Here is a 12,251-nt window from a genome sequence, read left to right as displayed (position 1 = left end):
AGGGCTAGACCCTACAAATATTATATATGAATACATTCATAATAGTAACATGAATAAAAATATTGATAAATTTTAGTTGATTGGTAGTTTTATATTAATGGATCCTTGGGCTAATTAAATGAAATGTCATCTTGGATGAAGGGAGGTAACCATTCTGTCAAACACTGTGGGGGCCCAAACCACATCTGAAATATATATATATATATATATTTTTTTTTTTTTGACTGCCTTTTTTTGGTCAAAAGCATTCACAGATCAGAACATGTCCAGAAAGATCTTCAGAATAGCGACAGGCTTAGAAACCACAGCAAACAAGAATGGCTTAAGCATTGGTTTTCAAAACTCTTTATTTAGTACAAACACTGCCTTATTTTTTGGTATTCCTTTCAGCAGCTGGGATAGGACGACGTATCTAGGAGGCCCTCAATCTGCTGTTAAATTAACCAAGGATAATTAGCCAGGGGAAAACAAAACTGAGAGAGAGAAAGGGGACAGGCCAACAATGTTCAAATATTTGAACAGCTGTCCTACAGAACATTTGTTCTGTTTACTTACAGAGAGACAAACATAGGAAAGCCCCTTTTATAGACCAGTAAGAGTGAAGACAAATTCATTCCTCTAATAGATCATATATGAGTAAAATGCATGAAGAAGCTCAAGCAATGGTTGAGTAAAAGAATGGATAATGATTCCTCAAAGGATTCTGGATGCCATGAGAAACAGCTATAGAACTAATATCACAGTCCCCATTAGAAACTACAGGTGAGTGTGTCTCAATTTGCATAAAAATATAAATTCACTCCTATCTAAGTCATGTTCAGGCCTCCAGTCTGTCACTTAAAATGCTGAGGTAGAAGATTATTAACTAGAAAGCTACCACCATGAAGTTGCCAGTGTGCCTCTTCTTTTATAATTTTGTTATAGTTAGTTATAACAAACCTCAATAATGTACTGACCTTTAGAATAAACTACAATAATGTACCCTATGTACAAATAATGTACATAGGCTCCAAAGGTAACTTACATGATTTTAAATAAGTATTGGGTAGAATGTCTTTAAAAAGAGAATTGCATAAACTTTAAAAGGGTAAATTTTACGGTTTGTGAATTATATCTTAGTTTTTAAAAAGTGAATTGCATTTTTATAAACTCAGACACGTTTAATTTGAAGTTAAAATTTGAGACATTAGCAAGATGATTTGGCTTACTACAGCTTTTTTGAAGAGAACTTGGGAGAAGGAATAAATAGAAGTCTTTTTCCTGTAGTTTGATTAGCCTCAATAGTTCTTAAAAAGTCAATTTTTTTTTCTGATGACCCAACTTGACTTTTTAGGCTGTTATAAAAAATATTTTTACCTTGATAGGCTAAAAACATTTTAGTGAAAGGAGGCATCCTAACCAGGAAGTGAAGTACAGTGCCACTGTTGGAATAGTGGGAGCCATAGTGATAGGGCTGCACGGGAGGCATGGGGTCATCTTCTCTGGCTCCTTTGCGGTACTCTTCCTCCAAGTACTGAAAGAAACAGTGAATCGAGAGAATTCATGATTGTGGACTCCAGGCAGCACTAGAAAAGTGCTGGATGTTTTTTTCCTCTCCTTCTCTACTGCCCCTTTGAGGCCATTCTCCATGGTTGGCCCTCCCACTCTTGCCCAGAGACTTCAGCCTCCTTGAGTGTCTGGGAGTCTTCTCCTTGGTGCCTCACTGAGACCCAAATGCCCAGAAGCATTTCCCATCTCCACTTTCACTCTTTCATTCCCTTATAGAAAACCTACCTAACTTTGAGCACTCTACCTCCTAACTAATGGCTCATAATGTCTAAGCTGATCAAGCACCCAACAAATAAGAGGTGCTTCTGTCACTAGCGATGTCTTCATTTCAAAAGAGTTTCAAGGTATAATGCTATGTTGTTTAGAGAATTGCTTCTCTAAAAAAGTAGCAGAAATGCAACAGAAATGTAAAAACTATGTCACATTATTGGTAATAATATAACAATTTTAAGTCTGTTTTACAGTGCAGTTACACAGAGTTAAAAAAATATATGGTAATTTTTCACTACTACTATCTTCCCATCAGAAAGTAGCAAGCTCAACCAAACATTTAATATCTGTCACTATTCTCGTCTCCCATAGCTTCTGTCTGGTTCTGATAACAAAGTCAGGTATAGTGGATTTTCAAGAGTCACTTCTTGATTCCCACAGCAATGCCCCATTTTCAGCTGCTGAAGAATCAAGTAGTGACAGTCATAAGATGCTTAAAGGGATGTTTGAGGAACTGTGGCATAAAATTATGTGATGAATATGAGAAAAGTGTTTCAGATGCTCCTGTCTTGATACGCTTGTGAAGAATGTAATGTTTAGCTATTGAGTTTTTTAAAAAATTTCCTATAGAATTTCATTAATAGTAATTTCACAGAAAAAAGTAATTCATTTCCTTTTAAAAATGTTAAAATCTGATAAATTTCTGTTTAATAAACCAATGCATAATTTCCTGAATATGACTAATGGTTATGGTATATTATAAATATATTAACACTTTACATAAAGTGTTTATATATTAACACTTTTTAGTGCTATTCACTAGGGGATATGAATAGCAGGTCCCTGGAAATCTTTGTGATTTTTATAAGGAATATGACTACTACATACTTGCATAAACAATGAGTTATTGGCTTACAATTTATGCCAAAATAAATGTATTCTTTTTCCGGGCAAAGTGTTCTCAGAAAATCAGGACAGAAGATGGTATTTCATTTCACATAATGATTTCTAGTTGTCTGTCAATCATAGCACAAGAAAGTAAAAAATCAGTAGTAAGTCTATAAAACAAAACACAATTTTTCATTTAATTAAGTATGAGTAAGAAAGCTACCTTATATGTGTCCACATAACGATCTTCTTTTTCTTTATACTGCACAGCTATAGGTTTAGAGAGATTTCTACAAGAAAAGAGTAATTTTAAAAATTAAATATTTTGATACTGTCAAGATTAAGCTCCCTAGATGTTTGCATCTTATAAGTAGGTAAGTGGTTGGTCAACAAAATGCTCCGCCCTTATTTCTCTGCTTAAACATGTTGTTTTGCAACTAACAGTCACTAATCAAAACTATTATTTCAGAAATTAAGGTAGAATTTTCCCCACAGAGCCAAACCAGTATTAGAAATTCTTGACTTACAAGTAGCCTAAACAAGAAGAGCTACTACTATCCTTCTTTCCCTTACTTCTGCAGCTTCCTCCAGAATTGTAGCTGATGCTGCTCATGGGAGCAGATTCCTGTAACAGGCCCTGAAAGTTAATGTCCCATTTTCCAGACTCTGCATCCAGTTAGGCAGTGTAGGGTGAAGGACAGTTTCAATAGAACTTAGGAACAGAAGAAGATGCTGTGTAATTATCAGCCTAGTTAATAAAAATGACCAAGCTGAGATCCGGAGGATGAGAACTGAAATAAATATTTGGCTACCTAGTGTACAAATGTGTCAGTGCTGGTGTTCACATTCTATGAACACCACACGGCACCATTCCTTGAAGCAGGATAATGAATCCTCATCCCTCCAGGAATGCATCCTCACTTTTCTAGGCTACAGAATCATGTGGTGAGGAAACAACTCTGATGAAGGGCAGGTTCTTTTGGCTGAGGAACCGTCTGGTCTGGCACAGGCATGTGACCACCTGGATTTCAACCTGCAGCACCATAACTAGACTAATAGCAAGATTTGCCCAAATTTCAGTCATTCATACTAGGTCTGCTTAACCACATACATGTTAATACATCTTTTTTTTTTTTTTTTTAATATAAATTACTATTTCCTAGGAATGTTGAAATTAGTGGTACTAAACGCACTAATTTTGTCTTTGAGACTTTTCTAATCATAAAAACTTTGTTAAAAAGTACAGTTTTACAGAATAGATACAAATTAACATCTAAAAATAGAGTGAAATCATTTAAGATGGCTGCTTGCATTTTTTTTTTTTTCTTTTTTGAGACGGAGTCACACACTGTCATCCAGGCTGGAGTGCAATGGCGTGATGTCAGCTCACTTCAACCTCTACCTCCTGGATTCAAGCCATTCTCCTGCCTCAGCCTTCCAAGTAGCTGGGACTACAGGTGTGTGCCACCATGCCTGGCTAATTTTTATATTTTTAGAAGAGGCGGGGTTTCACTGTATTGGCCAGGTTGATCTCAAACTCCTGACCTCAGATAATCCACCATCCCTGGCCTCCCAAAGGCCAAGGCTGAGATTACAGGCATGAGCTGCTGCTCCAGGCCTGCAAATTTTTATAGATAGTATAAATAGGTTTTGTTTTTATTTTTGGATTCAAGTTATATTAATGATTGCAGTTGAAAAATACAAATTTACAGCTGAGCAAACAATAAACTAAAAATCAGCCATAATACTATTATCCCAGGTAAAACATGTTGGTCTATACCCAACCAGATGTTTTTCTGTTTATCTGTGCAAGCATATTTACTTTTTTCTTTTTTTTTTTGAGACAGAGTCTCACTCTGTCACCCAAACGTGATCTCTGCTCACTGCAACCTCAGCCTCCCAAGTTCAAGTGATTTTTGTGCTTCAGCTTCCTGAGCTGGTCTTGAACTCCTGACCTCAGGTGATACACTCGCCTTGGCCTCCCAAAGTGCTGGGATTACAGACGTGAGCCATTGCACTCAGCCGAAATGTGATTTCTTGAGAACTGTCTGAACTAGGCCTACTCTTTGGCACTTATAACTGAAATACTCTAATGTACTAAGTAAAATATTTGGAGTCCATTTTTCTTTAAACTAAGTATAAGAATATTTTTTCAAACTAAACAAAGCATTCCTTCATCAATTAGAACTATTTGGTTACTCTAAAACACAGTTCATTCAGGAAAGGCAGAATAAATGCTGAATTCTGTTCCTTTAATTGCCAACTTTCAAAGTAAGGAACTGGTACTTTATTACCTCTAGTGGGACCAGTGAATTTTGTTTCACTTTGTTTCTTTGGCCTTTTAAACAGTATCACTGTGAACTTATGTTTCTTTTTATTTCCATGTGTTTCAACTAATTGCAGTCATTATTCTTTTTATTCTCCGACTATCCTATCTCTGTCAGTGAGAGGCACTTCAATTTGGCTTCTGAGTCCTTTTTAATTTTTATTTTTTGGGACAGAGTTTTGCTCTCGTCACCCAGGCTGGAGTGCAGTGGTGCAATCTCGGCTCACTGCAACCCCCTCCTCCCAGGTTCAAGCAATTTTCCTGCCTCAGCCTCCAAAGTAGCTGGAATTACAGGCGTGTGCCACCATGCCTGGCAAATTTTGTATTTTAAATACTCGAGGTTTCACTATGTTGGCCAGGCTGGTCTCAAACTCCAGGTCTCAAGCCTTCAGCCCACCTTGGCATCCCAAAGTGCTGGGATTGCAGGAGTGAGCCACCACACCTGGCCAACTTCTGAGTCCTTTTGACAACAACCTATTAGTTTCCTTGCTTTCTGACACCCAACAAAACATTTTAGGCTTACCTTGTCTGTTTTCTTCTAATAAATTTAGAAGAAATGAGAGAATGGGGAAATCAACATTTTGCAACCCTTAATGAAATAATTGATTCAAGCAATAATTATCAATGTATGAAACCATTAGGTACAAGTTCAATGGGAGCCTGGGCCCACAGCTCAAACTGAGCATCATTAGAGTGAAATATCAGAGGCTTCTTGATACGACACAATATAAAGCTCACTCCTCTCAACCACGCAGAATAATAAAAGAAAAAAAATACATATATATATATATATGGAGCTCACATCATCACCACCTATAAAGGATTCTTGCCAAAAAAAAAAGGGTTGAACCTGAACCTAAGCAAGACTTTTCTAGTCTCTAGGAAATATAGCGGCTACAGGAACAAACTAAACAATGTCACAGGAAGCAATCAGAAAACACAGAATGTGATGCTCCAACAGGATAAATGGCATGGTTTTTCCAACAAGTCAATGTCAGGAGAAAATAAAGAGAAAAAATACATATAAAAAATAATGGCTATTCTCAGTGTATGTTCAGAGATATAGCAACAAAATATGGCAATGGACCTGATACTAGACGATATCACAGAATTACTGTTAATTTTCTTACATGTGATAATAGCATTGTGGTTAAGATGTTCTATTTTTTAAAAAGATGCACACTGTAGAACAAAGAAGAGACAAAACAAGATGTCTGTGATTTGCCTTAAATAACAACAACAAAAAAGATGTTGTAAGTTTGGCAAAAATCTTCATAATTCATAAATGTTGAATTGGGGTGATAGGTATTTGGGTTCTTACATAATTATTCTATTTTGAGCATGTTTGAAATTTTTAATAATAAAAACTTAAAAAAATGCAACATATGGATGGATGAACCCAAAGGTGATGACTCTTTTAACTTACCTGTATATCAATGGATCATTGAGGTCAAGCGTCTCACTAACATAGTCAGCAAGTATAAATGGGAACACAGGATACTGCATGAGATCATTGAAGGATCGGCCAGCATGTTTGTTTAAGTGAGTCAAATATTCAAAATTAGTAATTTGTCCAGTATACCATAAATTTGTCAGAGCAGTGATGTTACCATATTCCAGAAGATTAGGGAGGTTATTAGTGAGTATATTGTGGTATACATCATCACGAACCTAAAAGGGAAGGAGAAAAAAAAACATATTTTATTTTTAGTCTGATTGGCACTTTTCTCCAAACAACCCATGACATTATAGACATGTTACAAATCTCACGTCCTCCAAGAAAATACTTTTTTCTCAATAACATTAATGGGTAGAGAACTGAGATTCAAGACCAGGTCGTCCTCCAAATGCTGGGCTCTTCACCACTATGCCTTGCTGCTGGAGAAATATGTTAATAAAAAACTTCTAAGAAAAAGTTTGTATAGAAAAGTCACTTAGGGCTGGGCGTGGTGGCTCACACCTGTAGTCTCAGCACTTTGGGAGGCTGAGGTGGGTGGATCACGAGGTCAGGAGTTCAAGACCAGACTGGCCAACATGGTGAAACCCCATCTCTACTAAAAAAATACAAAAATTAGCTGGGCATGGTGGCTTATGTCTGTAATCCTAGCTACTTGGGAGGCTGAGGTAGGAAAATAGCTTGAACCAGGAAGAGGGGGGAGGAAGTTGCAGTGAGCCGAGATCACGCCACTGCACTCCAGCCTGGAATACAGAGCAAGACTCCATCTCCAAAAAAAAAAAAAAAAAAAAAAAGAAGAATTTTCTTCTAAATAATTGCAATATAGCATAGTAGAAACAGCACTGTCTTCTGAGTTTGACAGATCTGGTCTATTTTCCTGTTAACCTTCTGTGCTACAGTTATGACATCTATAATATGGGAGTGATAATATTTATCTCATGAGAATTAAAGTATCTTATGTAAACAGGATATTTTATTTTCACTACTGATTGAAAACAATGTAAACTCTTTTAGAGATTCACAATAGCTTTGTCACAGAAAAAGGGTACTGGTTCTTCTAAAGCAATTAAACGATGATTGCTAATGAATAAAAATAATAGACAAGATAAGCTTTGCTAAAAACAGATATGAAATACCCATTTTAAGCAGGTATTGCTTCAGACATAGGAAGAAGAGCCACAGATGTGGATAATGAGTGAACTTAAAGTAAATAACAAGAATGAGTTATATAACTATACTGGTAGTTACAGAACAGGTGAAACCACAGAGAAAATAACATCCTAAACCTGTAGCCTAAATCCAAAGGTTGCCAACTGTTGAAGCTAAGGTCCATGGAAAGGAATTTATGACAAACTATAAGGCAAACTCTGGAAAGAAAATAAGACATTCATTTATTCAACAAATATGAATTGGAATTCCTGCATACCAGTAGTGTTAAAGATTCCAAAAAACTGGAACTTAACAAAGCAAAGACTTGGCATCTACTGGGGAGAGGCAGAAAATGCTGGATGCTAATACATCCTATGGAGAAAATCAGACCAAAGTAAAGGAGATGAGGGATGCTTGGTGGAGAGGAGGGGTAGCTATTTCACAGTGTCAGGGAGGACTTGCTGACAAGATATTTGATCAGGAAACTTAAAAAAAAGTGACACAGCAAATCATTTGGATTTCTAAGGAGAAAAACATTCCAGGCAACAGTGAATGCAAAGTCCCTGAGGCACTGATGTACCTAACATATTCAAGGCATGGATGGAGTAGACGGAGTGATGGAGAGAATGGCAGACAATGACATCAGAGAGGTAATAAGGTACACGATTATCTGGGGCTTTATCAGGTTATTGAAAGGACTTTGCCTTTAACGGAGTGACATGAAAGTGACTGAAGGATTCTGAGCAGAGAAAAGATATGCTACAACATACTTTAGCTGCTGTGTTGAGAACAATCTAAAGGGGGGTTAAGGGGTTTTCTATAAAGGAGAGCAGAGAAATGGTGATGAAGGGATTGAAGGTCAAGAAAGGGTTTATCAAAGATGAACTGCACCACAGCACTGAGCAAGTTTGTTTGTTTGTTTATTTGAGATGGAGTCTCACTCTGTTGCCCAGGTTGGAGTGCAATGATGTGATCTAGGCTTACTGCAACCTCTGCCTCCCAGGTTCAAGTGATTCTCCTGTCTCAGCCTCCTGAGTACTGGGATTATGGGTGCATACCACCACACTCAAGTAATTTTTGTATTTTTAATAGAGACGGGGTTTCACCATTTTGGCCAGGCTGGTCTCAAGCTCCTGACCTCGTGATCCGCCCACCTTGGCCTCCCAAAGTGCTGGGATTACAGGCGTGAGCCACTGCACCCTGCCCTAAGCAAGATTAAACTACTTCATTTCAGTCATTTTGGGGAATCAGAATTTAACACAATTTTAGGGGTCAAAAATAATCCTCATATAACCCAGGCTTTAATTAGGACTAAGAAAGAGTGGCAATTTTTATTTGATTTCAGAAACAGGATAGATGCAGGAAGGCCAGTTAGGGGGCTATTGTAAATGATTCTGGCAAGAAATGATGATGGCTTAAACCAGGATGGTAGCAGTGGAACCAGTCAGACTCTGGATGTATTCTGAGGACAGAATCAACAGGACCTATTAATAGAGTGTATGCAGGGGATGAGAGAACAAGAAGAGTGTTGGATAACCTCAAGAGTTTTGGCCTGGGCATTACAAAGATGGAGTTGTCATTTATTGAGATAGAGAAAACTGGAAAGTAATTTTGGGGGGAAGATGAGAAGTTCCATTTTGCACATGTTAAGTTTAAGGTGCCAATCAGACTTCTAAATGAAGAGCCTAGTTCGGAGTTAAATGTATGAGTGTGGCATTCAGGGGAGAGGCTTGGGCAATGACATAAATTTGTAAGTTGTTAAAATACAGGTGGTATTTTAAAGTCCTAAGACTGGATGAGAAGAGGTCTGAGGAATGAGCCCTGACACATACCAAGGAGTTGTCTGCAACCACGACTAAGAAGCAATGGCTGGTAAGGTATAAGAAGAACTAAGAGAAAATGGTAACCCAAAAGGCCAGGGAGAAAGCTTTTATTTAAGAAGAGAATAATCAGCTGGGCCAAATGCTGCCAGTAGGTCAAGTAAAAATGGGGACCAAGGAAGATTATGACATTAGAGGTTACCAGTGACCCTGACAAGAGCGGTGAGAAGAAAGTCTGTCTGAAGCATCTCAACAGAAAATTGGAGGCAGTAAACATATGCAACTTTCCCCAACAGGTTTTCTATAAAGGAGAGCAGAGAAATGGTGGCTGAAGGGATTAGAGGTCAAGGGGGTTTGTCAAAGATGGACTCCGCTACAGCACTGAGCAAGTCTAAACTACTCCTTTCAGTCATTTTGGGGAATCAGATTTAACTCATTTTAAAGGTAAAAGATAATCCTTATACAACATAGGTTTCACTTTAATCAGGACTAAGATACATGGCAATTTTTATTTGATTTCAGTAAACCTTCATGTAACCAGTATGAGTATAGTAACTAGTATGAGTATAGTAACTAGTATGAGTATAGTAACTAGTATGAGTATAGTAACTAGTATGAGTATAGTTACACTGGCCCATGATCACTTAATATATATCAATTAATAATGGTAAATTTACCTTGGTGTTATCAAATGCCAACAGGAGTGTTCTGCCATTTGTCAGAAAGATTTCTACAGCATTATCTCTCAATTGCCACCAACGCTTGTGAACTTCTTTAATTTCTTCATATGTCCAGGAAAATGATGCTGGTTCCAACTCTCCCTGAAGGCTCTAAGACAAAGAAATGGGCAAAAATATTTGTTTTACCTGACATACAATTATTTTAATTTTAGATTTTAAAAAGCATCAAAACAAAACAGAAAATCTTCTTTTTGTGGCAGATGGCAGAAAAGATTACTTGAAAACTCTCTCAATGCAAAACACCTCAAAAGGCTTGATAAAATTCAGAAATTAAAAAAAATTAATAGGCTTTATTTTTTAGACTAGTTTTAGGTTTATAGAAACTTGAGCAGATAATACAGAACTCTCATGTATCCTCCCCTCCCTTGGCCCTGCACTCACAGTTTCTCTATTATTAAATCTTGCACTTGGTGCAGGACATTAATTACAATTGATGAACCAATACTGCTACAATTTTTCTTACCTAAAGTCTATAGTTTATATTAGGGTTCACTCTTTGTGTTGTACATTCTATGGGTTTTGATAAATGAAAAAGGACATGTATCCACCATAACAATATCATACAAAATAGTTTTATTGCCCTAAAAATCCTCTGTGCTCCACCTACTCATACCTCCTTTCCTCTCCCCAACCTCTGGCAACCACTAATTTGTTTACTGTCTCTATAGTTCTGCCTTTTCCAAAATGTCACATAGCTTGAATCACAAAGTATGGAGCCTTTTCAGGTTGGCTTCTTTTACTAAGCAAATATCCTTTTAAATACATAGCTGAGCTTACAAGAAAACAAGGGAGATGAAATCCCCGAGTCAAAAATATAGAGAAATTGAAAAATCAGCACTAAGCAGGGAGCAATCCTCTGGTTGCTCTGTTGTATGTGTCTGCAAACGCATGCAGGTATGCACATACCCCAGTTTCAGAAACGAACTGACGTAGGTTGACAGCCACTTGAGGACAGAAGATGAGGCCCTGGGCCCCTAGAATCGGGGTGTGGAATTGAGATTGCTTCAGAAAGCTAAAACCTAGGAAGGGATTTGTTCCTAATGAAAGATTAGACAAATAAATGTGCCCATTGATAAAGGGGAATAAGCTGGGTGCGATGGCTCATGCCTGTAATCCCAACACTTTGGGAGGCTGAGGCGGGCAGATGACTTGAGGTCAGAAGTTTGAGACCAGCTTGGCCAACGTGGTGAGTCATCCAGCAAAAGCAAAGCAGAGTGTCTGGAGGAACATTCTGGAACTAATGGGGCATTCCTGCAAATAAAGTTCCACTGAATGTAACCTACAGATCAACAAATACTAAATAGCTACATTCCCCTGCTAGGTGGTCAACAGAAGAAAAGAAGATGAGAAAATAGCCACTGGAAAGTTGAATCTCCTTGAGAGTATTAATCCTAGTGTACTCAGACAAACCCCCACATTCTGAAATGAAGAGGTAGGGGCCACAGGGCCTACATATCCTATCGTCACTAGGTCTCTCCCAAAGTACAGAATCAAGAAATACTTTAGAAAATGTGCATCTAAATCTTTTGTAAATTGTAACTGAATACATAAATTATGTTACTTAATGCTTTTAATAGAGAAATAATGAAAAAAAGTTTCTACTGAAGTTTAAAACTAGCTAGAATTTATCTCCTCAAATAAACCTGCATCCTAGTTTTCTTTTTTTTTTTTCCTTTTTAAAAAATTGCATTTACTTACTCCTTTGTGTTGACTAACAGAAAGCTTAGGGCAAATTTAGGACTCAATTGCCAAGAACTATTTTATCCCAGGCTCTTTAACTCTCCAAAACCTTATTATTAGTATTATTTTTAGATTTGAATTGTCCTACTCTATGTGTGTTTTACTATTGTTCTTGGTCCAAAGTAATTTTTATAATTAGAGGCAGGGAATATATTATAAATAAAATAAAATGTCTTAATGAAAATATTCTCACACTTAAAACTGAATTCCTCCTTTGTTTAGTTTCAAATTCATTCAACATGTATAAATTAAGCATCTATGCACAAGATACTCTGCTAAGTGCTTGGCATGAAATAAATCTATGAGTCAAAAAGGGGGCATGAAGTATTTGTACACACATTTGCATACACAATGGAAGACAGAAAGTCATATGA

The 12,251-nt window shown here is 37.2% G+C and overlaps 1 protein-coding gene across 7 annotated transcripts in view; it reads right to left on the bottom strand.

The window, feature by feature from the left end:
- LYST (lysosomal trafficking regulator) overlaps positions 1-12,251 on the bottom strand; it is a 213,109-nt gene that overhangs the window by 45,087 nt on the left and 155,771 nt on the right. For all 7 annotated transcript variants that reach the window (XM_032242286.1, XM_032242287.1, XM_032242291.1 and 4 more), the window contains 4 exons: positions 10,075-10,227; positions 6,399-6,643; positions 2,870-2,936; positions 1,357-1,513 (listed from right to left, as the gene is read on the bottom strand). In XM_032242286.1, coding sequence (XP_032098177.1) covers positions 1,357-1,513; positions 2,870-2,936; positions 6,399-6,643; positions 10,075-10,227 — 622 coding nt within the window. The remainder of the gene's footprint in view (positions 1-1,356; positions 1,514-2,869; positions 2,937-6,398; positions 6,644-10,074; positions 10,228-12,251) is intronic.

Source organism: Sapajus apella, unplaced genomic scaffold (assembly GCF_009761245.1).
Source record: "Sapajus apella isolate SASKATOON/1434 unplaced genomic scaffold, GSC_monkey_1.0 scaffold49, whole genome shotgun sequence".
NCBI lineage: Eukaryota > Metazoa > Chordata > Mammalia > Primates > Cebidae > Sapajus > Sapajus apella.
The sequence above is the reverse complement of the archived record's forward strand: the minus strand, read 5'-3'. Positions and strand labels throughout refer to the sequence as shown.